Below are 27,171 nucleotides of genomic sequence, written 5' to 3'. Positions count from 1 at the left end.
TCATAGTAATCTTTTTCTCTCTTTGTATCTACCACGTGTATATGTACAATGATCTACACTTGTGGGCTTGCTAATAAGCAATATCTTTGTTCAGAGACTGCTAACATACAACTAGTTAAGAACTGTCACCTTGACATCTACTGTGGAGCCTGAAAAATTCCAGAGTGGTTATTTATAGCCTTGGCTAAAGATTCTTTTTTGTTCATTACCACATGACAAACAAGTCAGTAGTCCTTTGATTTCCAGCAGCATTTGCATTTCAGTGAGACTCACCTGATATTTACAGAGGCCCCTAGGAGCATTAAAATGACTTCTATTACTTTTAAGTAATTCCAGCTTCCTAATAATTTCTGAAAATCTCAGCTTCAAAATGTCAGAGATAGCCAGCACCCATGGTATCAGGAGGAGGAGTGGATTGCTTTTTTCATTGACCTTTGTTTAAATAGAAAAGCTTTGTGCAGTTGTTTGAAACAGATTGAAACAGATAATGGATTTTTAAAATTGTATTTATTATGGCTAATAATAAACATAACATGAAATATTTTGCAACTCTAAAACCAAATTATTTAGAATTTATATAGAAAGAGAAAAATTAAAATAGATGTAAGAAAAAAGGGAAGCGTAAAGCTTCTTCCTTCTTATTTCTTTTTGTTTAATCTTTTTTTATTTCTATTCTAGAAAGGTAGTGTGCTGTTTCCACTTATTGCTGAGGTACAGCATGCAGGTGTAGCTAATTACTTATGTGAAGTCAGTTAATCCTGACTTCAGATACAATAGTGCCCAGGACATTATTTTGGATCTCATAGTTTCTTTGGGAAGTGACCCCTTAGGGATGCTGTCTGGGGGCACACAGACTTAAAGAAAGTTTCTAAAGTGAGACACTAAAAGTGCTTCTGCAGAAAGGGAAGTAGTAAATGGGGAAGAAAAAGCCTGCATGTTTCTTTAGCAGCAGATGCAGCATGAGGCAATGTTTTCAGAAACAATTACTTTGTAAAATACAAAGCAGAAATATCCTATGTCGCCTTATAATCCAAAAGATGAAGAGAAATATTCTTTATTATCTAACAGTTGAAATAATTAATTATTTTTTTTATTTGAAGAAGAGTTTATTTGATGGCTTAAAAGACTCTACCATAAACTGCTGTGCACAAGCAAAATTCAGTCATAGGTATCCAGAGAGATAAGTGGTATCGGATATCAGAAGATATCAGGCTGGGTGTTAAAGAAGAGTGTCAGAGGTAGCCAGTGTCTATGAAGATGAGGAACATGTGGTCAAACTGGCTGTCCCCTACACTGGCACAGGCAGTTAGGCAAACAATTCCTTGCTGGTGTCCAAAATAAAAAGAAGTAGTAGTGCAATGGGCATATTTGCAATTTCTCAAATTTCTTGGCGAAACAGCTATTAAGTTTTTCCCTAGGATATTAAATTATTTTGAGCTCTATTTCTGCCACACCTGTGTGTGTTACATGCCCTCCCAAATCAGAAGTAGGAGATCACAAGCAACATTCTAAGAAGCTCTTCTTGGTCCACAGAGCAACTATGTGATGAAGTGTGCAAGACTGTGATAGCAGGGGCAGTGCTGCTGTCCTTCATCATTTCTGTGCTGCTTTCTTCCTATTTCATCCATCGTTACCACAAGAATTCTCCGAAGCCACCTATTGCCTCTGCAGAAATGACATTCCGGCGCCCAACCCAATCCTACCCCATCAGTTACTCCTCCAGTAACGTCCGACGGCCTTCTCTGGATTCCGTGGAGAACCAGGTGTCCGTAGACACCTTTAAAATACCAGTAAGCCTGATGTCATTTTGCATGCTGTTTTTTGATGTCAGCCTTGTTTATCCATGCAGAAAATGTTATAGAAATACCCAGTACAAATAATGACATTGGAATTCACGTGTACAAGCTGGGAACTGGAGATACTTAATGAGCATTTGGATAAACATTATAATTTGTAAGGCCTATATGTTCTTCCACTTTTGTTGTGCTTTAACATATTGTAATACTTCACATCTAATTTAAGTTCATGTTTTTTCCTAATGTAACTGCATTTGATAGTAGTGTGGTTTTACTTTTAACATTGTCCAGTTAAATACTAATAATAGCAGGTTTGTACTCTGTGATAAGCCATAATACTACAACAAGGCTAAGTTTAAAACATAACAAAAAAACCCTGCTAAAATCTCTTCCTGACTTTTGACATACAGATTGTGGATGTCAGTTGGTGTGGGAGTTTTACCCACATTTAAGGATTTTTGCCCAGTCATGCTGCCATACCTTTAACCTATTTTTTTCTTCGTTGAATCCCATACCACCCAAGATGCTTGCCAGATGGTGCATTTTCATGAACCAACACAGTAGAGAAACACTGACACTTTAAGTGACATATGTGGCAACATTACATCTATTTGAATGTGAGATATTGAGGTCTTCACAGACCTTGTGTTCTGCTTTAATTGCTTGTCTGATTTCTGTGTCTGTCATCATTTTGCAACCTTAAGGTTTAATAGTGTTAATTTCATAAGAGAGGATAATTGTTTTTTCTGATGAATTCTTAAGGGAAAGCCTTATTCTGTGAGTAAAACTAACTTAGTTCTTCACAAAGGTCATATATTCAGTTATTCTGAAAGCAAGCATTTATTCTGTATCGCTTCATTTTTCATTTGTACCCTATTTCCCAGACCTGCAAATACAATCCATTATCCATAGACTACATGTACAGCCTGTTTTAAAGGAGGTGTTTTCAAGGTAATGGAAAAAACACTTGCAAAATACCTACATATTCATAAGGTTTTATAGGAATACACTGATATTGATAAAAAGAGCAACCAACACTGTACACTGAAGTGTTCCTATTCCTGAGGAATGGTCTTCTACTGAACATTGATGCTTTGGGCATAGCTAGCCACTTCTTTTCCTTGCTTCATCTCATAGAGTTGCTTTTCTCTCCTGCAGGAAGATCCAAAGTGGGAAGTCCCTCGGAAGAACCTAGTTCTGGGCAAGACTCTTGGAGAAGGAGAATTTGGAAAGGTTGTCAAGGCAACAGCATTCCGACTCAAGGGAAGGGCTGGCTATACCACTGTAGCAGTGAAAATGTTAAAAGGTACATTCCCATCTGGATTTGAAATGATTTGCAAACTGTTTGTGGTAATCTCTGAATCGATTTTAAGAGGGGTCAGCATGATAGCAAAAGGTTGGCTAAAAACAACCAGTGTCACCACCTCTATTTCTTGCAGCATTCTGACATATTCTGACAGATTTCTGACATATTCTGACAGATTTCTGACTTTAGGAACTAGCATCACATTGATCCAAGTAACTAATTCTAAATCATAATGTGCACGGAACCTCTGTCTTAACATAGCATATGTATTTAATTTTGTTTGGCATTGTGAGGGTTTGTTAAACTTTCTGATTTTTTTTTCCCCCTCTATCCAGTTTTCTGGACCAAAGCTTTTCAAATAAATTGTGTTATAATCATGTGAAGAGACAGAACAGACCTATTAAGTTACTTTCCTGATTGAGAATTCCATCCAGATTGAGAATTCCATCTAGTTTTATCCTTTCTGATCTGCTTTTCAATCATTAGGAGCTCTGCCAAACTGGCTTGAATAACCCAGTGCTGTCTCCTGCTGTCTTAGTTTTCCCTAAGACTTTAGAACTGGGAAAAACAAAGTATGCCTTGATAATGTTAAGATGATATGAGACCTTGAACTCAACCACTTCCTGCTGCTGCTTATAAGTAAAAGCGTGTCATTAGAGAAAAATGTTGTACTTATTACCATTTCTGTTATATTCAACCTACATCTGCTGCTGCTTGAAAGATGCTGCATATCCCATCACTTTACCTAAGAAATAAATGCATTATGAAGTGCATGCCTTCATTCAAGAGGTTCAGTGGAGAATAGGTCACATGGAGGAAGTCTAGGAACTAAGATTTTTCAGAAGTAAAGACTAGTTAACTATTATTTGTAATACTTGTATGTCATTATCAATAGAATAGTCATTATTTCATTTCATGTTTATTTGTGCACTTAGTGACAGTGCTTTTTCTAGCACATTTTCATCAGCAACCTGTGCCTGAGTTCAGATTCCAAGACATAGTGGTAAAAATGTTGCTTTTACTTGCAGATAATTTAACATTCAGTTTCCCCTAGCTGTTATGAAGGAAAGAATTGACAGAATTGACAATGTGAAGGAGTAAAATTTTATTTTAAGCACCTTATTGTAATAAATTGATCTGACATTTACGGTAATGCTTCAGGCTCTAATGAATCTCTCTGTAATGTAAATTAAACTGCTAATAGTCACCTGAAATTCTCTTTTACAGCTTCACACTGGAGAACATTTGTCATTCTGCAAATATTTATGTGTTATTATTGGTTTAACTTGACTGTTCACACATGACAGTCAAAGTATAAGAACCATTGTATTAGTTTTCAGTGCCCTTTGCAATGCTATCACAAAGTATAAAGGACAGTTATTTTGGATCAGGCCAACATCACCCATTGTTTCTCCGTAACAGATGCAGAGCAGGTAATTTGTCCAAGCCAGGGACTATACCAGACTATGTCTGATATTTAAAAGGCAATGGTAGGTGCACCAGGATGTTAATGGAGAAAGCTTCCTGCTTATTTTATAAAAGACAACTCCTGCCTGAGCTATGTAGATGGGCACAATCTGTGGTTAAAACAGACCAAGGTAGGACTCTCCCCTACTGTGTCAACTTGGCATTATGTACTGGGGAGGGAACAGGGAGCAAAAAGCAAATAGCTGAGCCAAAATAGTCTTGGAGCTATGGATGGATGTTTAAAGGAGCAGAGGGATAATTTTTTTTTACCCCATTATTCCCACTTTTCTCATATGAATTAAATCTGACATCCTGCCTGATATGAATGCCCTCATTACAATAAAATTAAAGCAGGAAACACCAACCAATATGTAAATACAAATTATTGGTAATTTGTGGGGAAAAAAAAAAGGGGGCTTAAAGCTTCAGGGCTAGATGTCTCCATTCGAAGTTAGATTTTCCAGCAGATAAACAGGCATGGTACATGGAGAATTTTGTTCTGTTGTGTGTGTTCATGTCACATTACTCCAGAACTAGAAAAATAGGACTTTTCTCACGGGCATTAAGTTGATGTTCTTATTTTTGGTTTACATAAATAGATATTTTTTGTAGGCCTCCTCAGTATTGAGAGACCATCCGATATTGTACTCCCTGGGGTAGAAGACTCTACTATGAGTGGAGATTCAGACTATGAGATAATCTATGGTGGATACAAACATATGGTAGTGATGGAAACATATAGTACAACAGAATAAAAATTATTCTCATCAGAGCAAACTAGTCGCACATGTATTTTAAATGAATATATAAATTAATCCTTTGGTGCTTACCGCCTTTATGGGAAAACATACAGCAAGCTACCAAAAAGCAGAAGCTGAACTTGTTTTTATTAGCCTTAAATAAGGATGAACCCGTACTTGTCAAATGCCCAACTCACATACTTGTCAAATGCCCAGTGTCACACTGTAGAAACTATCCAGGCAGGTTCTGTGTGTCAGAGAGATTTAAGGTGAGGTAACAAAAGGGTTATCTCTGACCCACAGTGTCTTTATGACTAGGAATCTCCTTCAAGCCCCAGTGTGTCCAAACAGGAAACTTGTCAGTCTGAAGAATTTTTCAAAAAAGCCCAAACACTTGAAAGGCTAAGAAAGCCTCTAGAGGCCATATATTATCACATGATTCTCACTGACTCTGCATACATGTGACCCAGTAAAATCAGTCTGAACTACACATTTAGCTTCTGAACTCTAAATCTGGATCTCTGTTAGTAGATTAGTGGATTTTTACTCTGTTGGAAAATGTATTTAGGAGGAGGAGGGCTTTATCCTGTCAGTTAACTGAGAGAGCCTTTTTTGGTTTGATCAACGTAAAATCTTGTCTTTCTTATGCTTCTGAAGCTTTGATTGCACTGATTCACCCTAAAAAGTTTCTCTAGAAAACTAGAAAAGGTCTGTAGTAATTTCATGGCATTTGCAACACATTACAGACTCTGGTCTGGATTCTTGCCTGACCTACTTGTCCTGTAGTCATTTGTCTCAGGGCAAAGTGGTGACCAGAGCAGGTTACTACCAAGCCAGAACAGCAGCAACTTTCACTAGGTTCTGATGTGAATGACTGCAGGACAGTGGACATGGGGAAATTCCTCTCCTGTGGAGAGTTTTCCAACCCCTTGCTAACTCCAGGATTGATGGTAGATGTCGTAGTTCAAATGGTACTTAGAGAACTCTTGAGTAATGCTTTCCTAATCATAACTGTGTGTTTGGTCACTTTCTGCAGAAAATGCTTCCCAGAGTGAGCTGCGAGATCTACTTTCAGAGTTCAACCTCTTGAAACAGGTGAACCATCCCCATGTCATCAAACTTTATGGAGCCTGCAGTCAAGATGGTAAATATTAGAAGCTTGTTATTAAGACAAAACCATCAAGCAAGGAAACAAAACCAGTTCATTGATGGGTTTGTACCACTGCTTAATAATTGCTGAGCACTCTTTAAATTTGCTGCTGGCTGAAAAAAATGAGGGACATATAAGAAAAACAGTGTTTGAAAGGAAGGGGAAATAGTATTCCAGTGTAACTAAGCATTCTTCAATGGTTTTCTTCAATGCACTTTTTGATTTTGAAGCTATTTTAAATTAACAAGTCTCCTATGAATTCTCTTCCAATCAATATATATTTTTATATTATCTTGATGCTCAGTAAGTGTTTTCTAATGTGGGTTATATTTCAAGTTTAATTGAATTTTTATTATTGTTGTTATTATTTATACTAAAATAATGCAAAAAGACAACTACAGAATCCTTCTGTTAAAATGTAGCTGGATAGTTGGATTAATACTCAGTTTTCCTCCACTGTCATGAAACTATTATCTCCCTCTTACAAAATGGTTGCTAAAAGCCACAGTCATGGATGGGTATATTTCAAGGGGGAAAATCTTCAGACACGTGTATTATAAGCTGCCAATGAAGCAAATTTTGTTGTACACAGAAACTGCTCATTTTGAATGAAGTTGCACGGCAACATTCTCTTCCTTTTGCATCTGCAGTTGTGCAGCCTAAAATCACAGTATGGATTCTGCAACTCTGGGCAAAGGCCTGCCTTCTTTGCCACCCAATTCTGTTGCAAGTGGCACTCTTAGTTGTAGACAGAGATTGTAGTTCAGGAGTGAGTCATCTCTGAGTCTTAGTAAGGTAATGAACCAGTGGGGCGGGTTATTTTTTTTCTTTTCAGAACAATGTATTTTTTCATCCCAAAGGAAGTGAAATTTTTCTGAGTCACAGGCTTTTAATAAATATCAAGTTAATTCATTAGTGTCTGAGGTGGGAGGGCTTTGATAGAGCAGACAAATGTATTTAGCATTAAGGTACTGAGTAGGTATTATTCATGTGGATAATGGGGAGCAGAAATTAATGGATTGCAACGCCAGAATGTTTCTAAGTGCTCTCAAAAGGCACCTTAAATGCAATGCTGGAATTAGCAGATGATTTGAGCTCAGTGTCACAAGCTCAAGAAAATTATTTTTATTTTAATTTTTTTTTTAAAGTTTCTCTAAGGCTGTTTCACAGATCTGATTTGTAAGAAGGTTGTCTCTTTTATTTTTTTTGGTCTCAAATTATCTAGATGAGGGAATATAGGCAGGAGCCAGCATTCTGCCTTGATTTAGGCTGAAACTCACTCACTTTGCATAGAGCATGTAAGCTAAAAATATTCTCATTCTCTGGCTGATTCAGTGCTTTTTACATAAAGGCCAGAGGTGTCTGGAGCAATGTGCTGACTAGAAGAAACTTTTTTGAAAAAAAACCCATAAAATGGTTATCTGTTAGTTGTTTACTTATCCGTGTGTTTGTTTCTTTCAGGCCCACTGTATTTAATTGTGGAATATGCTAAATACGGCTCCTTGCGCAGTTTCCTCAGGGAAAGTCGAAAAGTAGGCCCAAGCTACGTGGGTGGTGATGGCAACAGAAATTCAAGTTATTTGGACAACCCTGATGAGAGAGCCTTGACAATGGGAGATCTGATCTCGTTTGCGTGGCAGATATCCCGCGGGATGCAGTACCTGGCGGAAATGAAGGTAGGGCAGTGTAACGTGTGTGCTTGTGATAGACACGTCAGCTCTTGGTTCCTCCACAAGAAGCATAAACACGGCTGTTGTTTCCTTCCGAAAGCTCGTGCATCGGGATTTAGCAGCCAGAAATGTGTTGGTGGCAGAAGGGCGCAAAATGAAGATTTCTGATTTCGGCCTCTCACGTGATGTATATGAAGAAGATTCGTACGTAAAGAGGAGCAAGGTACAGTGCACATTAAAAGCGGTACTGAAAATTATTAGCTAATCAAGAAAATTAATTTATACTGCAGCACTTGAGCATGGGTGAAAAAGATAATAGCTGTTAATTTAAAATAATTCTTTATTTTAAAGAAATAAAAATTAAGATGAAACAAAATCATGAACTAAATCATTGGGACAGAAAAATATATATATAGGTGTGTATATATATATGTAAAAGATGTATCATATTTAAGTCACTGTTAGCTTTTCCACTCCTCATTTATCAAGTCCTCTCATTCCACTCCTTATTTATCCAGTTCCTCATCACACAGTGTGAAAACACAAACAAAACCACACATCTTTTTTCTTTGTCTCTTCCGATTTATAATTAAAAATATAAACAAAAAATCTCAAGGAGCTGAAAGAAGTATAGTCAATTTATATAAAGATCCTAATTTTAGGAATGATCACTTCTACACAGAAGACCTGAAGCAAAGCCCTCTTACAAACACTTCCGAATGATGTATGAAAGATGCCAAATATTAATCAAAATTTTACATCACAGGTCGGAGTAGATCAGGAGCTCATGATATCTGCCAGAGGTTACTTAAAGTAGTTGTGTTTTTCCTACCAGAGTAAATTATTATTGGGTGCCTTGATAAAGTTCTGCCTTCTCACAGTGCTCATGGCAGTAGACAGCATATGGTAACCTTTCACCTGTAGGACTGTGAAAGGAAATTTGATGGAAAGACAAGTTGTTATGTCACTACTTTCCTGCAAAAGAAACACTTGAGCATTATAACTTTGAGACTAAGAAGATAAGGCTTGCCATTTAATTATTCTTTTGAAAGCCACTGTCAAATAGAGTAAGATAAATCCTGCTTTCTGCCGTTTTCATCCACCTGTCTCTGACATCAGAAGAATTTCCATGAGTCAATCCCAGGCTAGACTGTGATCTTCATGAACACAACTTTCTATTGACTTTATCAGATGAGCATTGTTGGTTCAGTTCCCTCTCTGACTTAATATGAAAGAGTTGCCAACAGAATTTTTGCATGTAAAAATGTTAGAATTTTATGAAAAGATTTCCATAAATACCATGCATTTTCAGTTTAGCTTTCCCTGTTTTTTCAGACCAGTTTTTGTGAATGTTTCATAAGTCAAAACAAGCTGAGAAGAAAAAAAACTTTTAGAAGACATGGTCTTATGTAAAAGGGTTTTAGCAAGTTTGTTTAGCTGTTTTCTGATATATTTTTACACTGATCTGTACCAGTTACTCTGTATTTTAAGAATGATGCATTCACATAAAGGCATTTAGGCAGTTTCATTTTACTTGGTGGGCCATGATATACTGAATGGATATTTTCTCTTCACTTCTGAGACACTCTTCGCCTGTAGTACTATTCAGAGCCTAGCAAGCATCTGTCTGCTTGGATGGGGAGACAGGGGAAATAAAATATTGAGAGGAAGGCAGAAGGATAAGTTTTAAATCCTACTAAAACAGGTTTTGCATAGATATATATGAATTTCATGGGAATGAAAAGTAAGGCATATGAATGCTAGTCATATTGCAAAGGTTATGAAACATCTTGAAATTTTGCAAACCTAGATTTTCATGAATATCTGGGGCAGATTTTTCAGATTTTCTAGTGAATTTCTACCAGTGAAAAGTAGCAATATGTAGATTCCATTTAGAAACTAGTAACCAAATATGGCTGTCCAGGTTCAGTTTTGAAATCAAAGGTATCAGGCTCCTTCCATTTATGCATCATCCCTTATATAAATGAGATAGCTCTTTTTCTTTAACCATCATTCCCCATCATTTTTGCACTTGCACACTTTGGAAGTTCTTTGTTAAGAGGAGAGCTGAGTTTATCTGGCTTAAAACTGGTGACCACCAGCAAAAAAACCACACAACCTTCTCACACATAATTAGATTGCTAAGTGTATGAAATGAAATGAATGAGTGATTTTAAAAACTCTTACAATTGTCCTCACTATTTTTCTTATGAAATGCCAAATCATCAAGTCCATTGAAAAATGCTATAGTATGGATAGAGTATCTTTTATCATTTTGAAGATAAATACCTTTTTTTTTTTCACTAGGAAACTTAATTTTCTGACCAGTAATTGCATTGTTGCATTTTTACCTCCTAGGGTCGAATACCTGTGAAATGGATGGCCATAGAGTCCCTATTTGACCATATCTATACAACACAAAGTGATGTGTAAGTGTAAATCCTTGCATACTTTCTGGTTTCTGTGCTTGTTTAAGGAGATGAGGGAGGAAGCACAACAAGGTACATAGGAGCCAGACTGGTTACTCTTGCAAAAAAACCATGAAAAACACAGTTTGGATGGCACCATCAACTGGCAATGATACATAAGATTTTTGCCATTGAATTAAATATGAATAAAAGATTATCAGAGGTATTTATGTACATAATTCCTGTTGAAATCAACAAGGGTTGGATGTGTCCATGTGACACGATTGCCTTTGAATTTATAAACACAAATGATTTGTCTTAGCTAAAGGTAATAGCTGTATCTGAACTTCTCAGTTCTGTTCATCACTTGTCTGTAACACTTACTGGCAGGTGAGAGATGGATTGGAAGAAGGGAGGAAGAATTTAATGCCTGACCTCACTCCTATTGGAATCAATGACAAAACTCCAATTAATTTTAATGACAGTCAGTTCAGACCTTAGGGGAATGGTCCAGTTCCAGTGCCAAAATACAAATTCATTTGCATGATTAGGGAAATAGAGACCCTGAAGATGGATATGCTGCTATCTCCACCTGTGATGATGAGGTGACAAAACAACCACAGCTAAGCTGTTTTCACGTTAAGATCAGATACTTGCATTTCTTTCTCTTTGGGGTGAATGATGCTTGTGATTTCACCAGGTAGACACTGAGTATTATTTATTTAGGAGAAAAACCTCTGAAGGACTGTAAAAGCAGCAGTACTTATGCCTGATTTTCTGCTAGGTAACATTTTGATACCTTTCAAGTTTCCCTTGAAAGAGAGGACGTGACTAAAGTAATGTTTTCATTACACTCAAATGGAGTAAAACATACCAATTTCAGTGGCATTGCACTTTGAGGGCAAAAACACTTTGATAATAGCAAATGTCCAAATAAGCATCTTTTGATTTGTACTTCTAAAATAATTACATTTATTTTTTACTCTTTTCTCTGCAGTAGTGAAATAAAGTATTTTGCATGCCTTGGAAATTCCTTACAAAATGAATTTCCAAAGTATTTTCCTTTATTTAGTTTCAGTTGGAGTAAGAAAAGAAAAAAAGATTGGGGTAATTCTTGAGAGAATGTCACATTTACGTAGATCCCCTTCCAGGTTTTTCTGGGTCTCTTTTTATCCTCCTCAGAGCATCCGTTGTTCTGACTTGCTTCTTTAAATCTGCTTTTCTCAGAGAATTGTTAAAATTCCTCTAAAAACTTCTTAGCATATTTTTAATTTCTTCATTTTCTTCAAAACAGTTTTGTCACTACGGTTTGGGGCCAGAACAGATTGTGTTGTCATGTAACTGCCTCTTCTTTGATTGCTGATTGATCTTGTGGATCCAGCATCATTCCTCCCCATTTGTTTTCCTGACGGGCTGTTATTAAGCAAGCCCAGGAGCCTGTTTCTTGTACAACACCACGCAGAGATTGCCCGGCTGGCATCAGGCAAGCTCAGAGCCCTGAGCGACACAACACGCTGGTGCTCTGTGGCTTTCCCACTACCCAGGTCTGGGTTAGTGTCTCCTGTGACGCTGTGCTGATTTACCAGCTTCCTTGGAGATGCATCAGGCGTTCTGAAGAGAGCACTGCCTTGTGTTTTGTAGGTCTGCTTCAGTACAAGGGCATAAAGGTGCTAAATATCTGCACGTGCTTACACGGTGCCTTTGACTCACTTGGTGGGGTCACCTTCGCCGTGTCATTATACATTAAATCATCTGAGTGCTGTGCAGCAGCTCCTAATTTAGCCAAGTTCCTACAGAGCAGAACCAAGGCCACGCAGAGTTGCAATCCAAATCCTCTCCAGCACTGGATTCCACGGATGCCAGTTCAACAGCAGCAGACTGATCAATGAAGTACTTTTTTTGAAGCATTGATTGTTATTTTTTTAGATAATTGCACTCACTGAAAATATTATTTTATGGATATTCTTTGTTGTTTGTGGTGATGCAGTTATATTTTAGGTGAACATATTACTCATCAACCATTCCAATATGCTCTTTTTTCTGATATTTTGTGTTTCTATTTTCCAGCTTTCTAAAGCTGTTCTATATAGTTAGTGGTTAGCAAAGCTTAATAGCAGTACCACTTGCCAGCATTTACAAAAATCCCATTTTTGCTTCAGAGGTCAATGACATCAGTGGAAAGCAAGCATACTGTCTTCCTCTTCACATACTTTTCTTTCCTGCCTTCTTCTGATCATATTTTTATTCAGCAATAAACATAACTTAGAGGAAAATTTTTCATCCCTCATTTGTCCTCCCACAGTGTTTAATTTGTATAATAATTTTGAAGTATTGCAGCATTCTATAGCATTCTATTCTAATACATCCATCTACTAAACAGTTTTAATTAAGAAATTATTCATCTGATCTCTCCTTCCATAATTCTGTAAAATTCCTCTTAAGCAGAAGTGGATTTTAAAAATAAAGCCTCTCATGCTCCAAAGTTTATTTGAATTAATCATGGACAGAATTATAACCTGATGGCAGAGCATAATTGACTTCAAAAAGGGTATGAGGAGAAATATTAATAAAGTATATGAAAATGCTATAAATATTCATAAGCTTTCAAGAATGTGCAGAGTGATTAAAAATTAATTCAATGAATGGCATTAGGGAGAAGAATGGCAGCATACCACTTAGGACTGTGTGAGAGTCACTTTGGCTTCTCTGATCCTTTTGGAAGTTTTATTGCTGTACTTTTGGGCTTACCATTGTTCTTTAGAATGTGAGAAGCGCAGGTGGAATGTAGTCAGACAGGAGGTGAGGTATTTGGCTACCATTTTGTGATGGAATTTTCACAGGGAATTAGATACCCCTGTTTGGTTTGGCAGTAGGTGTGTAACACTTCCTAAAATTTTCTTAAAAGTAGAATTTACAGAGAAATTACCAAAGCTAACATTTTTTCATAAATTGTATGCAATTTTGCTTCCAGATGAATCCTACTGAGCATTCCCTTTGAGTGAAAAAGTTTCCTTCATTTTGAACATCCAGATTTTTTCAATTCTGTCAGTTGAGCAGATTCAATGTAATTTGTAGCTCCTTTGTCTCTCAAAAAAGCCTTTCACTAAGGAAAGGGAAGTATTTTTGCCTCTCTTCTCCTGGCCTGCCCTCCAAAAATGGATTAATTCTTCTAAATACTTCCAACCTATTGCACAAGGTCTTTTTGTTTGAGCTCCTCAGTAAAGCAGGTTTATAAATTCACCATTTCTTCTGTTCATTATAGAAAATAGTTTCTTCTGTTCTATGTCAAACTTTATTTTAGGCATCTGGTATTTCCAGAATAAATTCTTTCCTCTTCATTCATTAGAAAATTAGGTCCTGAATCACTGAAATGGCCCAACAGACCAGCTGATGTGGTTGAAGTAAATACATTGTGCTATCTCATAGTCGAGACAGCAAACCAGTCCCTTGGTAACTGTGTAAATTTGATTTAGACAGTTATTTCTGATTAGGACTCTAAGGGCTAATTAGGGATGTTAAACTCCCTCTGTAGCCAGAGGAAAAAGAGGGGCACTTGCAGGAGCACTGCATAGAAGAGGAACAAGCCTTTGGGCTGGGCCACCATGGGAAGGACTTTCTGCTGTCCAGAGAAGATGGGCCTTCCCAGGATATAGTTAGCTTTTGTCAATGGATAAAAGAGGGGTTTCCATTTTCTCTGCTGTTTTGGTTGCTAACCTGTTCAATGAACAGTATTTGGGAATAATGATGGCTCTATTTGCATCTGTACAGCCCTTCTGGCTTGGCAGTATCTTGAATTTTGTTGGGTTCTGAAAACAGTAGAAAGAGATTTGTTGTGTGAATGCCACACTAAGCTCATGAAACCCACCACTATAAATAAAAGCTCACTTTGTCTTTTTCAGGTGGTCATTTGGAGTTCTGCTATGGGAGATTGTTACTTTGGGAGGCAATCCCTACCCAGGTATTGCTCCTGAAAGACTCTTTAACCTCCTAAAAACAGGCTATAGAATGGAGAGACCAGAAAACTGCAGTGAAGAAATGTAAGTAGCTCTTTATCTGATTAGATTCATAAATGTTAATAAATGCACTTTAAAAAAAAAGTTTAAATAAATTCCACATAAATACTATTCTGTATATCTCAGAGATACAGTCAAAATATGTAGCGCTTAAAAGAATGTCATGAAATTAGTGAACATTAAAGTGACAGAAAAAAATTGCCAACAAAATCCTTACAGCTACATCCAAAAATATTTGTAGGATATTGAATAACATGCTTGCCAAACAGTTAAAAGAGTTTGAACTTTTAAAACTTTTGAGGGTGGGGGAAGGAGGAAAATTTCATAAAACACAGTGGTAGGTGAAATATTCAAGAAAATATCTTTGTACTTTCCTGCAAATGAGACGGATGTTCCATCCACAGTCATTCTCTATTAATTGTCCTGGCATTACAAAGGAGAAATGATACCTTGACACAGAAATCTACACTCTAGAAGATATAACTTTTCTGTGACTTGGTAAGCCCATGGCAATTTCTTTCCTATTTGGAGACAGTTCATAATTTGTTGGCTGATTTATTAAAACACTCTCAATATGAAATATATTCTGTCTGTGGTCTTCCATGTCATTTGGAGATGAGGCATGATTTCTGTTCAGCCTGCAAATCTGGTCATGGTCGTGGTTTTTTTGAAAGTTACCAGGCTGTAATCACTGTGACCACTCTTTTGACTGATTTTCAATTGGAAGGATGCTTTGGCCACATCTGGGCTGAGAAAATACAGTATAAATAATAAATCATTTTTTTTAATAGACAGAGAAAAAGCATTAAGCGTTTATGAATTTAGGGCAGTGAAGAAGTTTACAAGTGTGATTAGCAGGTATCCTCTAAGAAATGTATAATATTTAATTTTTTTTTTGTTTCATCTCACCAGGGAATAAGACCTCAGTTCAAACATGTTATATCATTGATAATTATTAGGTTAGGCAAGCTGACCATCTCTGTGTTTCATTTTCTTATTCAAGCCACATCATGGTTTTCTGACTTTTTTCAAATTTTTCTGTTTTACTCAGAAAATTTTCTGACAGCCTTTGAAAGCCCACTTTAAGGACCATTTTTCTTAAATTGCATTCTCTGCTTTAACCAGTCAAGCAAGAGAGATTGTGGATGAAAGCAAAAAATGCAGTGCTTTTCAATAGGTTGCTCTAGTTCTCATAGCCAACTGTTTCACAATTAGAGCACTTACGTGACAAGATCACTTAGTCCTGAAAACACCTGAGCTAGAAAAACAATGTGAACAGCACAGGCTGGAGAGTTACACTTCCAGAACTTGGCCAACATTTGTCTGGTAGTCACTCCACCATAAAACTTTAATTCTGGTCCCTTTCCTTTTCACACTGTATGCCATAGAAGGCAGTTAAAGACAGAATAAAACCAGATGTAATCGAATAACAATAATAGAAATAATCAAAAGAACATTAGTTTGTGCAAATAGTCTTAGGTTAGACTTCACTTTGAAGAAAAGTTTACAGAAACTTTTAAGAATTTAAGCAAATGAAGAACAAATTTCTACTTTCTGGTATAACAGCAGAGTTTTTCAGGTTGATATACAAATTTCTTTGGTGTCATATGCAAACAAAATTAAATTAAATCTGGCCTGCTGCCTACACAGGAGGTGGTCCCTTGAGAAACTGAAAACAGAGAAAGAAACCTAAGACTACAGTCCTTCAAGGACAGCCAAGTGCATCATTATTTAAACTCATAAAGACTCATGGAAATAAAAGCCCATTGTTGTGAATGTCAGTTGTTAATTTAAGGGAACATTTAACAGAACACAGCAGAGATTGATGTACTTGTGGATGGCCTTCATGCCACAGTTCAGCTTCAGTACAATAAATTATTTGAGCAGAAGCACAAGCCACTTCTAACAATTTTGGGGTTTTTTCCACCTTGTGGTGGGTCACAGGTACAACCTCATGTTGCGCTGCTGGAAGCAAGAACCTGATAAAAGACCAACATTTACTGAGATCAGCAAGGAACTAGAGAAAATGATGGTGAAGAGTAGGGTAAGTGTGGAAAGCATGAATTTTGAAAGTTTTTGGGATCATCTGAGTTTGAATGTACAGAAATAATTATTTTTATTTTAAAGCAAAGTGATTTATTTTTCATCAAATCTTGAAGCATTTACGTATCTAGTTTCTTGCAGCATTTCATGCAGTCAGAGAACTGAAAGCTGTATGATCCCACCATTCTAAGTTACTTTAGAACTATTATAATCCTGTATAAAGTTTCTTTAAATGATGGATACTGAGGTCTAAAAATAAGTCCAAGTTGCACATATTTATAAAATGTATACATACCTACTTGCACATAAAAACTTAAATTTTTTTTCCATCTAATAGTTATGGGGAGAGAGGCAGTTACAAATGACAACCAGAGGAAATAGCAGCGACTGTTATGATCAGATTTGAGAATTTACATTGGGTGCAAAAAGAGCTAATAAACAAGTGGGAACAACTGGGTTCAGAATGTGAATGTAAAAATAAGTTCTAAATTAAAAATGGCAAAGTGGAAGGTCCAGGCTGTACATTAGATCACTCTATCAACCACTAACTTATAGTTGTTGAGAATCTGTATGCAAAAGATATGCATGTCCACTGACAGACTTGTAATATAGAAGCTGGCAAGTTTTCTGAAATGATCATCATAATTAAAACAAAACCAATCCAAAATAGAACTTGACAAATTAGTCATTTTTCTTCTTGCCTAAGTGACAAGTTCTGAAGATTTTTTTCCCTCATAAAATTGCATAACTTCATCCTTTAAAGTTCAATTTCAGTAAATTTTCAAAGGAAAAGCCACTGTGAAAACAAAAACTGTATTTTAGATTAGTCAAAAATGCTTCATGTTTCTTTTGTGCATCAAAGCAATTTGGTAGCATAGATGAAAACCAACAAATTCTTACAGTTGACCTAAATATTTACTTTTAGAACAGCATCAAAAGCTTTATTTGACAATATTTTCTTGTTATATAACAGATTTTTTAAAATGATTATGAGATCTGAGTACCTTCTCCTTTAAGCATGCATATGTATCTACATATATGTATTTCAGGCATACATATGTATCAGGGCATACCAGAAACTGAGAAAAAGAGAAATCAAAGAAATCAGCACAGCCCTTCAATTTTTGGGGTATTTTCCTGATGTGCAGAATGAAGTAGGGGAAGTATTAATGTGTCTCTGGCATGTCCAGTGTCCAGGCAAACCAGATGCTTCCAAAGATGCCGTGGTGCCAGAGGTTCTAGCAAAAGACAAATGCAGTGGGGTCTGTAGTTCCTTGTTGTAAAGAAAGCAAATGCACATTTAGCCCTTATACCCAAACAGCAACACTGTACATTAACCAGCTTTTTCTGTATTCACTTCTTAGGACTACTTAGATCTTGCGGCTTCCACACCTTCCGATTCCTTACTTTACGATGACGGGCTCTCAGAAGAGGAGACACCTCTCGTGGACTGTAATAATGCTCCCCTCCCTCGAACCCTCCCTTCCACATGGATTGAAAACAAACTCTATGGTAGAATTTCACATGCATTTACTAGATTCTAGCAACACACACACAAAAAAATTGATTTTTCTTCTGCACTGTTCTCAGACTCTGTAACCCCATGACAGTGTTTCTTGTCCGAATGAAGCCAATCAAAATTTGCTTGGAAGCTTCTTTTGGGTTTTTTTGTTTGTTTGTTTTTTCTTTTGGTAAATGTCAAAGTTTGCATCAGGATCATCCTTTAGTCATTTTGCAGCTGTGTTTAAAATAAACATTTTTAAAAGGATGTGAAAATAAGTAAAATGACTAGATATCATACAGTAAAAGAAAAAAAAAGATCAGGGAAGTATTCTCAGGGGAAATATAAAATGCTAATGAGTATCTAATTCAACTATCCTGTTGGGGGAGGCTAGAACATTTAAAATATGTTAGATTCTGCACCTCTAATTTAAGCAATAGACTTTTTTTTTTAAATACTGTTTTTTGCCATAACTCAATGATAGGACCCATCTGCAATATTTTTCATTTATTAAGAAGGATTTCTAAATTTCAGCTGCTGTTAATACATTCTGGATCCATAAGCTGAAATGTATTTAATGTATCATAGGATGAAAACAGATTATTATATACGGAAGGTAGAAATACTGTATATAAATATTATATGCAGACTAAATTGACATGTAAATTCCTTTGAAAATGTAATTAACAATGGGCATTTTGAAACTACATTCAGCTGTTTTCACGTCCTTTGATTTGTTATGAACATGTTATTACTAAACCTTGACTGAATGATGTAGCAAGTGTTTTTAAAAAGAACATATGCTTTCATATTGTGATGGTGAGATGGACAGTAAAAATGGTTCTTGCCAAAACTCCTACATTTTGTCTCCTGATTAAATATTCTACATGGTTTTAGATATTTATGAACATCACAGATACTTTTTTCATTCTTCAAGCAGTACGACTTTTAAAAAGTTGGATCTTTTAGTTTAAAAGTTGCCATTAATACATGGCTTTGGGTCTATTTTTGATCTATACCTTAGCTATTATTTTCTTCATTAGGTTTCCCCAGCTCACATTGACTTTGGGGCACTTAGTGGTCAGATTGTTAAAAGAATGAAGTAGCAGGAAAAGCTGCCATGAGGTTGATGGCAGATGCTGCACGCTTAATAAGCAACAAAATCAGTTTTCTGTTTTTTAAAATCTCAACCCTGGTATGGTTCTGTGCTTGTACAGCTGAATCAACATGGTACTGAGCACTCTGTGTGTCCATTTTGGTAATTGCTTGTGCCTGAACTGAGAAATAGTTTCTAGACTCAATGCAAATAATTACAAGCCTAAAATAGACGTTTAAATGCTGAATCAAGACAAGAGTGCTCAAGACTTTGTTGGACTTTACTCAGTTGTGCTCCTGGGATTTCCTGAAATTAAGCAGGGGATCCCTGGTGAGGGTGTGAGAGTGTCCCCAGAACCTCACTGAAGCCAAAGGAAAGGCGCCCATTTAAGTAAATGGAAATAACTCTCAGTCATTGGAATGAACTTTGGATCCTGTCCCAAATAGGTTTATTAATTATTGAAGCATTTCCTGTACAGCAAGAACTTCCTCTTGCAAAGCAATACATTGCTATGATTGTTAAAAAATAAAATTGTGGAAAGTTGGAGGCTCATGAGAAGAACAATTCTTAGCTTTTTATTATGCACATGTGCAATGTATGCACGCAATTTTTTATCAAGTAAGCACTTTAATTTTTCCAGGGTTTTTGCCTACATCTGAATTTGTGCTTCAGGGATTTCAAAACATCATTTATATTAATTGATTTGGGACAAAATCCAGTGGACTGGCTTAAAATATTAAAGGGAGTTTTGCCAAGGGCCTTACTGTCTGCACATGAAGTTATGGTTCTTCAGTGCAGAAAAAATTATCTGTTTTCATTTTTAGGCATGTCATACCCGAACTGGCCTGAGGAGAGCCCCGTTCCACTCACAAGATTCGATGGCACTAACTCTGTGTTTTCAAGATATGCAAATGATAGTGTATATGCTAACTGGATGGTTTCACACTCACCGGCAAAATTTATGGACAAGTTTGATAGCTAAAATTTTCTTTGTGAAAGGTAAAGGACTCCTGAGGAGAGCAAAGAGGCAAAGAGTGGGAAGTCCATTGGCTCGTTCTTTGTACAGTCAACAACTAACTTTTAAATTGGCAAACCCTTTTATTGGTAGTTTTTAAAATGTGTTATTCATGCTGAAGACTGTAACTCGTACTTTCCCCTTTCAGAAAACATATCAAGCTGGATAAAAGTTGTAGTTCCAGTACTTCTTTCTGGATTGCCATTTTGCCTATGGTTCCATTTGGCAACTTCTTACTGCAAATGGCCTTGCACTTCATCCTCGATGTTTTTTAGACTAACCATCCTGTGTTACAGCTTTCTTGGATGGCAAAATGTACTTGAACTGCTACTTTTATAGTGGCTGTTAGAATACGACCACTTGACCTAAGCAGGAAGCACAAACAATATATGGAAAGGAGGGGGGAAACAGGCTCTGAAATTACTGAGCTTGCTATCAAATGACAAGTGTTACAATGATGTTGGCAGTAATGAAGCCTGTATCTTGGTTTGGAAGCAAACATTAAGTAACTCTATAGAGGACTTGAGATTCAACATTTGAAGTCTTGTAAAATGTATTGTCTTGTCTTAATGAGAAGAGAACTTGTTTTATTAGTCTTAACTTCTCTTACCTTTAGCACAATGGAGATAAATTTGATACCAGTAAGTTGTATAGACTGATGGCAATCAAGAGTGTTCATCTGACACAATTTACTTTCCATCACCTACATGTTAGTAATGTTAAAAAATACAATCTTGTACAATCATAATTTCTCTTATAAGTTAAAAATAGGCTATACAGTCTTTTTAGACTGGATTCATAGAATTGAATAGTAGCATCATGGAATGGTTTGGGTTGGAAAGAAACTTACAGATCATCTAGTTCCACACCCCACCCCCTGCTGTGGACAGGGACACCATCCACTAAACCAGGTTGCTCAAAGCTCCATCCAACCTGTCCTTGAACGCTTCCAGGGATGGGGCATCCACAATTTCTCTCTCTGCGCAACTTGTTCCAGTGCCTCACCACCCTCACAGTAAAGAATTTCTCCCTAATACCTAATTTAAACCTGCCCTCTTTTAAGCCAGACCCCTGTCCTAGCACTACATGCCCTTGTAAAAACTCCTTTTCAGCTACCCTGTAGGCTCCCTTCAGGTACTGGAAGGCTGCTCTAAGGTCTCCCTGAAGCCTTCCCTTCTGCAAGGCTGAACAGCCCAAACTCCCTCAGCCTGTCTTCACAGGAGAGATGCTCAACCCTCTGATCATCTTTGTGACCTTCCACTGGACTCACTCCAACAGGTCCACTTTCTTATGCTGGGGACCCCAGAGATGGATGCAGTATTCCAGGTGGGGTCTCATAAGATTAGAGTAGAGGGCCAGAATCACCTTCTTGACTTTCTGACCACAACACGCAGCCCAGGACACGTTTAGTTTGTTGGGCTGTGAGAACCGTGTTGCCCAGTCGTGTTGAGCTTCTCATCAATCAAGACCCCCAAGTCCTTTTCCCCATGGCTGCTCTCAATCCATTCTCTGCCCAACTTGTATTTGGGATTGCCCTGACCCAAGTGCAGGATCTTGTCTTGGCCTTGTTGAACTTCATGAGGCTGCACTGGCCCAGCTCTCAAGCCTGCAAGGTCCCTGTGGATGGCATCCCTTCCCTCCAGTGTGTCGACTGCACCACACAGCTTGGTGTGGTTGAAAAATGTGCAGAGGGTGCACTGATCCCACTGTTCATGTTACCAACAAAGATCTTAAATAGCACTTGTCCCAGTACTGACCTCTGAGGAATGCAACTCGTCAGTGGTTCTCCTCTTGGACATCAAGCTGTTGACGACAACTCTTTGAGTGTGACCATCCAGTCAATTCCTTATCCACCGCGTGGTGCATCCAGCAAATCCATGCCTCTCCGGTTTCAAGATAAGGATGTCATGCAAGATGTTGTCAAATGCTCTGCACAAGTCCAGGTAGATGGTGTCAGTTGCTCTTCCCTTATCCACCAGTGCTGTAATCCTGTCACAGAAAGATATTTGTTGGGTTTGCCCTTAGTGACACCATGTTGGCTGTCACCAATCACGTCCTTATTTTCCATATTTTCTCATCAGGTTCTATGGATTTGTGTGCCTTCAGGTTCCTTAGATGGTCTCAAACTTGACCATCTATGGTGGGTAGTTCTTTATTCTCACAGTCCCTGCCTTTGCCTTCTCAGCGGAGTGACTTTGGCCCCAGTGGCTGGAGCACTTGCTGGTGACAACTGAGGCAAAAATGTCATTGAGTACCTCAGATTTCTCCATGTCCCAGATAACCAAGTCTCCCAGTTTCTTCTGGACTGGGCTCACATTTTCACCAATGTACCTATAGAAGCTTTTCTTGTTGCCCTTGATGTCCCTGGCCAAATTTAATTGTCAGAGCTTTAGCTTTCCTAACCTGATCCCTGGCTGCTTGGACAATTTCTCTGTATCCCTTCCAGGCTATCTGTCCTTGTTTTCACCCTCTGTAGGCTTCGTTTCTCTGTTTAAGTTTGTCCAGGAGCTCCTTGTTCATCCACGCAGGTCTTCTGATGCTTTTGCCTGACTTCCTCTTTGTTGAGATGCATCTCTCCTGACCTTGCAAGAGATGACACTTGAATATTAACCAGCTTCCTTGGACGCCTCTTTCCTCCAGGGCTTTATCCCATGGTACTCTACCCAGAAGATCCCTGAAGAGGCCAAAGTCAGCTCTCCTGATGTCCAAGTTAGTGAGCTTGCTGTGAGCCCCCTCGCTGGCCTGAGGATCTTGAACTCCACCATTTCATAATCACTGCAGCCAAGGCTGCCCCTAAGATTCATATTCCCCACCAGCCCTCCTTGTTGGTAAGAACAAGGTCCAGCATAGCACCTTTCCTCGTTTGCTCCTCTGTCACTTCAAAAAGGAAATTATCAACGCATTCCAAGAACCTCCTGGATTCCTTATGCCCTGTTGCGTTGTCCCTCCAATGGACATTAGGGTAGTTGAAGTCCCCCATGAGGACCAGGGCTTGTCAACATGAGGCTGCTCCTATGTGTCTGTAGAGGGTCTCATCCACTCAGTCTTCCTGGCTGGTTGGCCTCAGCAATCCCCCACTATGATGTCCCCTGTCCCTGCCCTCCCTTTAATTCTGACCCATAAGCTCCCCATCCATCACCAGGCACAGTTCCAAGCGCTCCAGGTGGTCATGAACATAGAGGGCAACACCCCCTCCTCCCTTTCCCTGTCTGTCCTTCCTAAAGAGCCTGTATTCTTTAACTGCAACACTCCAGTCGTAGGAGCCATCCTACCACATCTCTGATGCCAGTAAGATCACAGCCCTGCAGGTGTGCACAGTCTCTAACTGCTCGTTTATTCCTCATGCTATGTGCATTTGCCTAAAGACATTTAAGTTTGGCCCTTGATGAAGGAGAGTTACTGGCAGGAATATCTGGAATTCCTTTGTGCAGCAGTTCAGGTGCTCTTCTGCTGACCTGCACTCCCTCTCCAGGCTCTGGGCATCTCTTGTTGGTGCTGGCATCAAACTAGGAGTGGGATGGATTGAGGATTCCCTCTCCCAGCAACTTCAGTTTAAAGCTGCCTTCATCAGCTTGGCAAGCCTGTGACCAGAGATGTTCTTCCTGTTCTCTGGCAGATGGGCCCCCCTCAGACTCCATCAGCCAGGTTTTTCAGCATGAGTCCCCAGGGGTAGCCAGACCTCTGCCCATGGCACTAGTCCCATAATCATTTGCAGATTTGCCAGATTCAACTGGCCCTTTCAAACCTTTCTCTTTGACAGGGAGGACTGATGAAAAAACAGCCTGCACTCGAGGGTCCCTTACTGCCACTCCCAGGGCTCTGTAATCCTTGGTAGTCCTCACATTGCTCCTGGCTGTATCATTGGTGCCCACATGAAACAACAGCAGTTCGTCTTTGGACTGTACGAGGCTTGGTAGTCTCTCAGTGATATCCCTGATCCAAGCCCTGACAGGGGGCCCAGTGAGCCCCTCTCCAGAGAGCACATCAGGTTGGGAAATGGGTGCCTCCCTGCCTCTCAGAATAGTCCCCTGCTACGGACACCTGCCACCTTTTCTTAGTTGCTGTGGTTGTTACACAAGGAGGAGATCAGGCTGCCTTACTCAGCACCAGCCTCTCTCCTGATATAGTGGCTCCTCTTCAGCCTGCAGAGTGGTGAAGCAGTTCTGCAAGAGCACCTCATGTTTCAGGGGAAATCTCTTCCTCTGGCAGGTCCTTGCCATTTCAAGTGTCTATTCTCCTGCCTTATTGCCCCCCCCTTCCCCCTCCCCTTCTGTGTGTGTATGGTGGGGGAGTTTTTGCCGGTTTAGCTGTGAGTTTACTGCAGGCTATGCTCAGAACCAGCTCTCTAACTCCTTCTCAGCTTCCCTGGAGTTATGTAGCCTTCTCACTACCTCCTGCAGCTTACCACTTGCTGCACGAGGTCCTCTGCCTCAGCACACCTTCCACAGACATTCAAATACAGTGATTCTGTTTGCAGTCTTGTTCTGTGGGTTGGAGTCCTCCTCTCAGCTCCAAATTGGATAAATTTACCATGCACAGGACACTGCCACAACATAATTCCAAATAAGCCTATTACCTTGGAAGTCACGAGCAAATAAGACTTGCACAGCGAAATGGCTCTAAAACTCTGCTGTTGAAACCATACAAGGAAAATGTCATCGCAGTTTTTTAAGGTGAAATATAAAAATGTTATGCTTACAAAAGTGATATTTGGGAGAACAATCAGACTGTGAGTCATGTTCAGTGTGGAAGCGTAAATGATCAGCACTACTTTTGTCTTTGTTTGTAATCCACCATGGTTAAAGGTAACCTTTTGTTTGCTACAAATGTTGGGATGTAAATCCCGAGTGACTTGTTGTTAGCGTTGTGATGGTTATTCTAAATAATCCAATTCTACCAAAGCTTGCTCCTGTCACTTACAATCCAATTTAGATGTTTCAGATCTGTTTTCAGATGTTGTTTTGTGTATCAACTTTATGTTTCCATTAAAGTCTGTGATTTCAGAAACATGATCTTGAGTCAGACTGCCAAAACCTGAACACAGATTTTCATTTTACGAAAAACGGGTGTGTTGAAATTTAAAGACTTTCACTGTTGGATTTCATACTTGATCCTGTCCTGGTTTTGGACAAGCACTAAGCAGAGTTACCTTTTCTTTGTACAAACATTTGCCATATTGAGTAAAACTTATGCACAGTAAACAGATACAGCTATATATCCAGAAGTGGTTCCATTGTGATATAATGGTGATCTTCACTGGCGTGACACAACTTCAGGGTGCATACTTTTAAAACAAATGGCACTGAAAATTAAACATATTATATGTGGGGGTTTTTTCTATTGAGAGTACTATGAAAAAGTAGAGAAAAATGACACTTGTGGTAACTTTTGGCTTTGTCCAGTCCCTTTCCTATATTTTATGCTTGTAAATGGGAATTCTTTACTTGCCATGAGCAATCAAGGCATCAAAATTTTTGGGTTTGTTTGGGGTTTTTTTCTTCCTTAAATGAAGAATTTCTTTTTACTCGCTACCTTCAGCAACAGTGTGCAATTGAGAGATGTGAAGCACATGGTTTCTAACCTGACAAGCCCTGCGACAACACTGTAGGTGAGTGGAACCGTAAGTGATGTTGGAATAGCCAGTGGGTGCAGGGAGTATTGTGTATTTTAGACTTCCAGCATCAGTCAGTGTTGTTTCAACCATTAATTCCTGTGAAAAGTTTCACTAACAGTTATTACCACCCACGTTACTGGACACAGATTCTCCATATAAAATACATAGGTCATAATGACAGTAGCCATACACAATTACCTGTATTAAGTGCAGTTTAATGAAAAATTCTTAAGTGTTTCCTAATCCATTTAATTTTGACTCCCTTCTTGCTCATGAATGTTGGCAAGAAATAGATTATTATTTTGGAGTATTCATTCACAATATGAAAGCTTCTTATGTCTTCTGCATATTCTATTTTTGTAAATATTTCCCTTGAAGTGTTTCCTGTTTGTTCTGTGTTGCCACTAGTTAGAATGGTGACAATCTTGTTTCAGTTCCCCATTAGAGAGTAGATGTATTTCCCACATGGGAAAAAAGTGATACAGCAGATGATTATTTCCATCAGTGCCAGAAATACTTATGTACTTGGCTGCCCTGAGGAAAGTGAATTCGAAGGGAACAAATGACTCACCTAAATATACAGGTTGGAGGAAATAACTTTCTAAAAATTTCTGCTAACCTTTTCTAAATATCTGTGAAAATGACATGGTTTACCTGGTCTGTGCTTTGAATTGTGACAGATGGGGGAGAGCATGAATCTCATGTGTCAGTACAGTCCTTAGAGCAGCACAAGGAAATTATTGCAATATTTGTTCGCACAAACTTTTCCAGAGGTAGAGTAGTTAGAAAATCTACTGTGAAGTTGCAGATTTTAATTTGCAGACATTAACCTGTTTCATATAATAGAAATTTTAAAACATACTGTCTCATGGATATGAGGTGCATAACAATTGTGGGTACAATTTGTCATGCAAAATATGCATGAATCTTTATGGTACGCTCAACTGGACCTAAGCAATTCTCAAAAACATAGAGTAAAAGCAAGTTTCTATTCCTTAATGTTTTATTATCAATCTTATATGAATAATACAAGCCTCAAAATATATCTAAAAAGGATATTTCTACTGTTACTTGTGAAAGTTTTAAAAAAATTACTTATAATTTTTAAATACTTTGTTTCAAAATTCAGCCTACCTGAAAGGCTTGTTTCTCACTGTAGCTACAATAGTAAATTTATAACAAAATACCAGAGATAACATTCCAGAGCACCAGCCCTTAAGTAGTAGCAGGCACTGTTCCCTTCCCCATAAACAGATTGCAGATTGTCCATAGTGCAATGAATGATTTGACTTTTTCAGCCTAAGGTGGCTTTCTGAAAAAGAACCATATCATTCCCTAAAGATGTATAAAAG

At 38.3% G+C, this 27,171-nt stretch overlaps 1 protein-coding gene across 2 annotated transcripts in view; it reads left to right on the top strand.

Moving 5' to 3' along the window:
* Positions 1-25,217, top strand: part of RET (ret proto-oncogene) — an 83,889-nt gene extending 58,672 nt beyond the window's left edge. For both annotated transcript variants that reach the window (XM_064662547.1, XM_064662548.1), the window contains exons 12-21: positions 1,534-1,790; positions 2,955-3,102; positions 6,346-6,453; positions 7,921-8,135; positions 8,230-8,352; positions 10,488-10,558; positions 14,437-14,574; positions 16,495-16,594; positions 17,958-18,105; positions 20,015-25,217. In XM_064662547.1, the coding sequence (XP_064518617.1) occupies positions 1,534-1,790; positions 2,955-3,102; positions 6,346-6,453; positions 7,921-8,135; positions 8,230-8,352; positions 10,488-10,558; positions 14,437-14,574; positions 16,495-16,594; positions 17,958-18,105; positions 20,015-20,172 (1,466 nt within the window). In that variant the 3' untranslated portion in view covers positions 20,173-25,217. The remainder of the gene's footprint in view (positions 1-1,533; positions 1,791-2,954; positions 3,103-6,345; positions 6,454-7,920; positions 8,136-8,229; positions 8,353-10,487; positions 10,559-14,436; positions 14,575-16,494; positions 16,595-17,957; positions 18,106-20,014) is intronic.
* Positions 25,218-27,171: the final 1,954 nt, after the last annotated feature.

The sequence above is a fragment of the Pseudopipra pipra genome, chromosome 8 (assembly GCF_036250125.1).
Source record: "Pseudopipra pipra isolate bDixPip1 chromosome 8, bDixPip1.hap1, whole genome shotgun sequence".
Taxonomy (NCBI): Eukaryota; Metazoa; Chordata; class Aves; order Passeriformes; family Pipridae; genus Pseudopipra; species Pseudopipra pipra.
The sequence above is the reverse complement of the archived record's forward strand: the minus strand, read 5'-3'. Positions and strand labels throughout refer to the sequence as shown.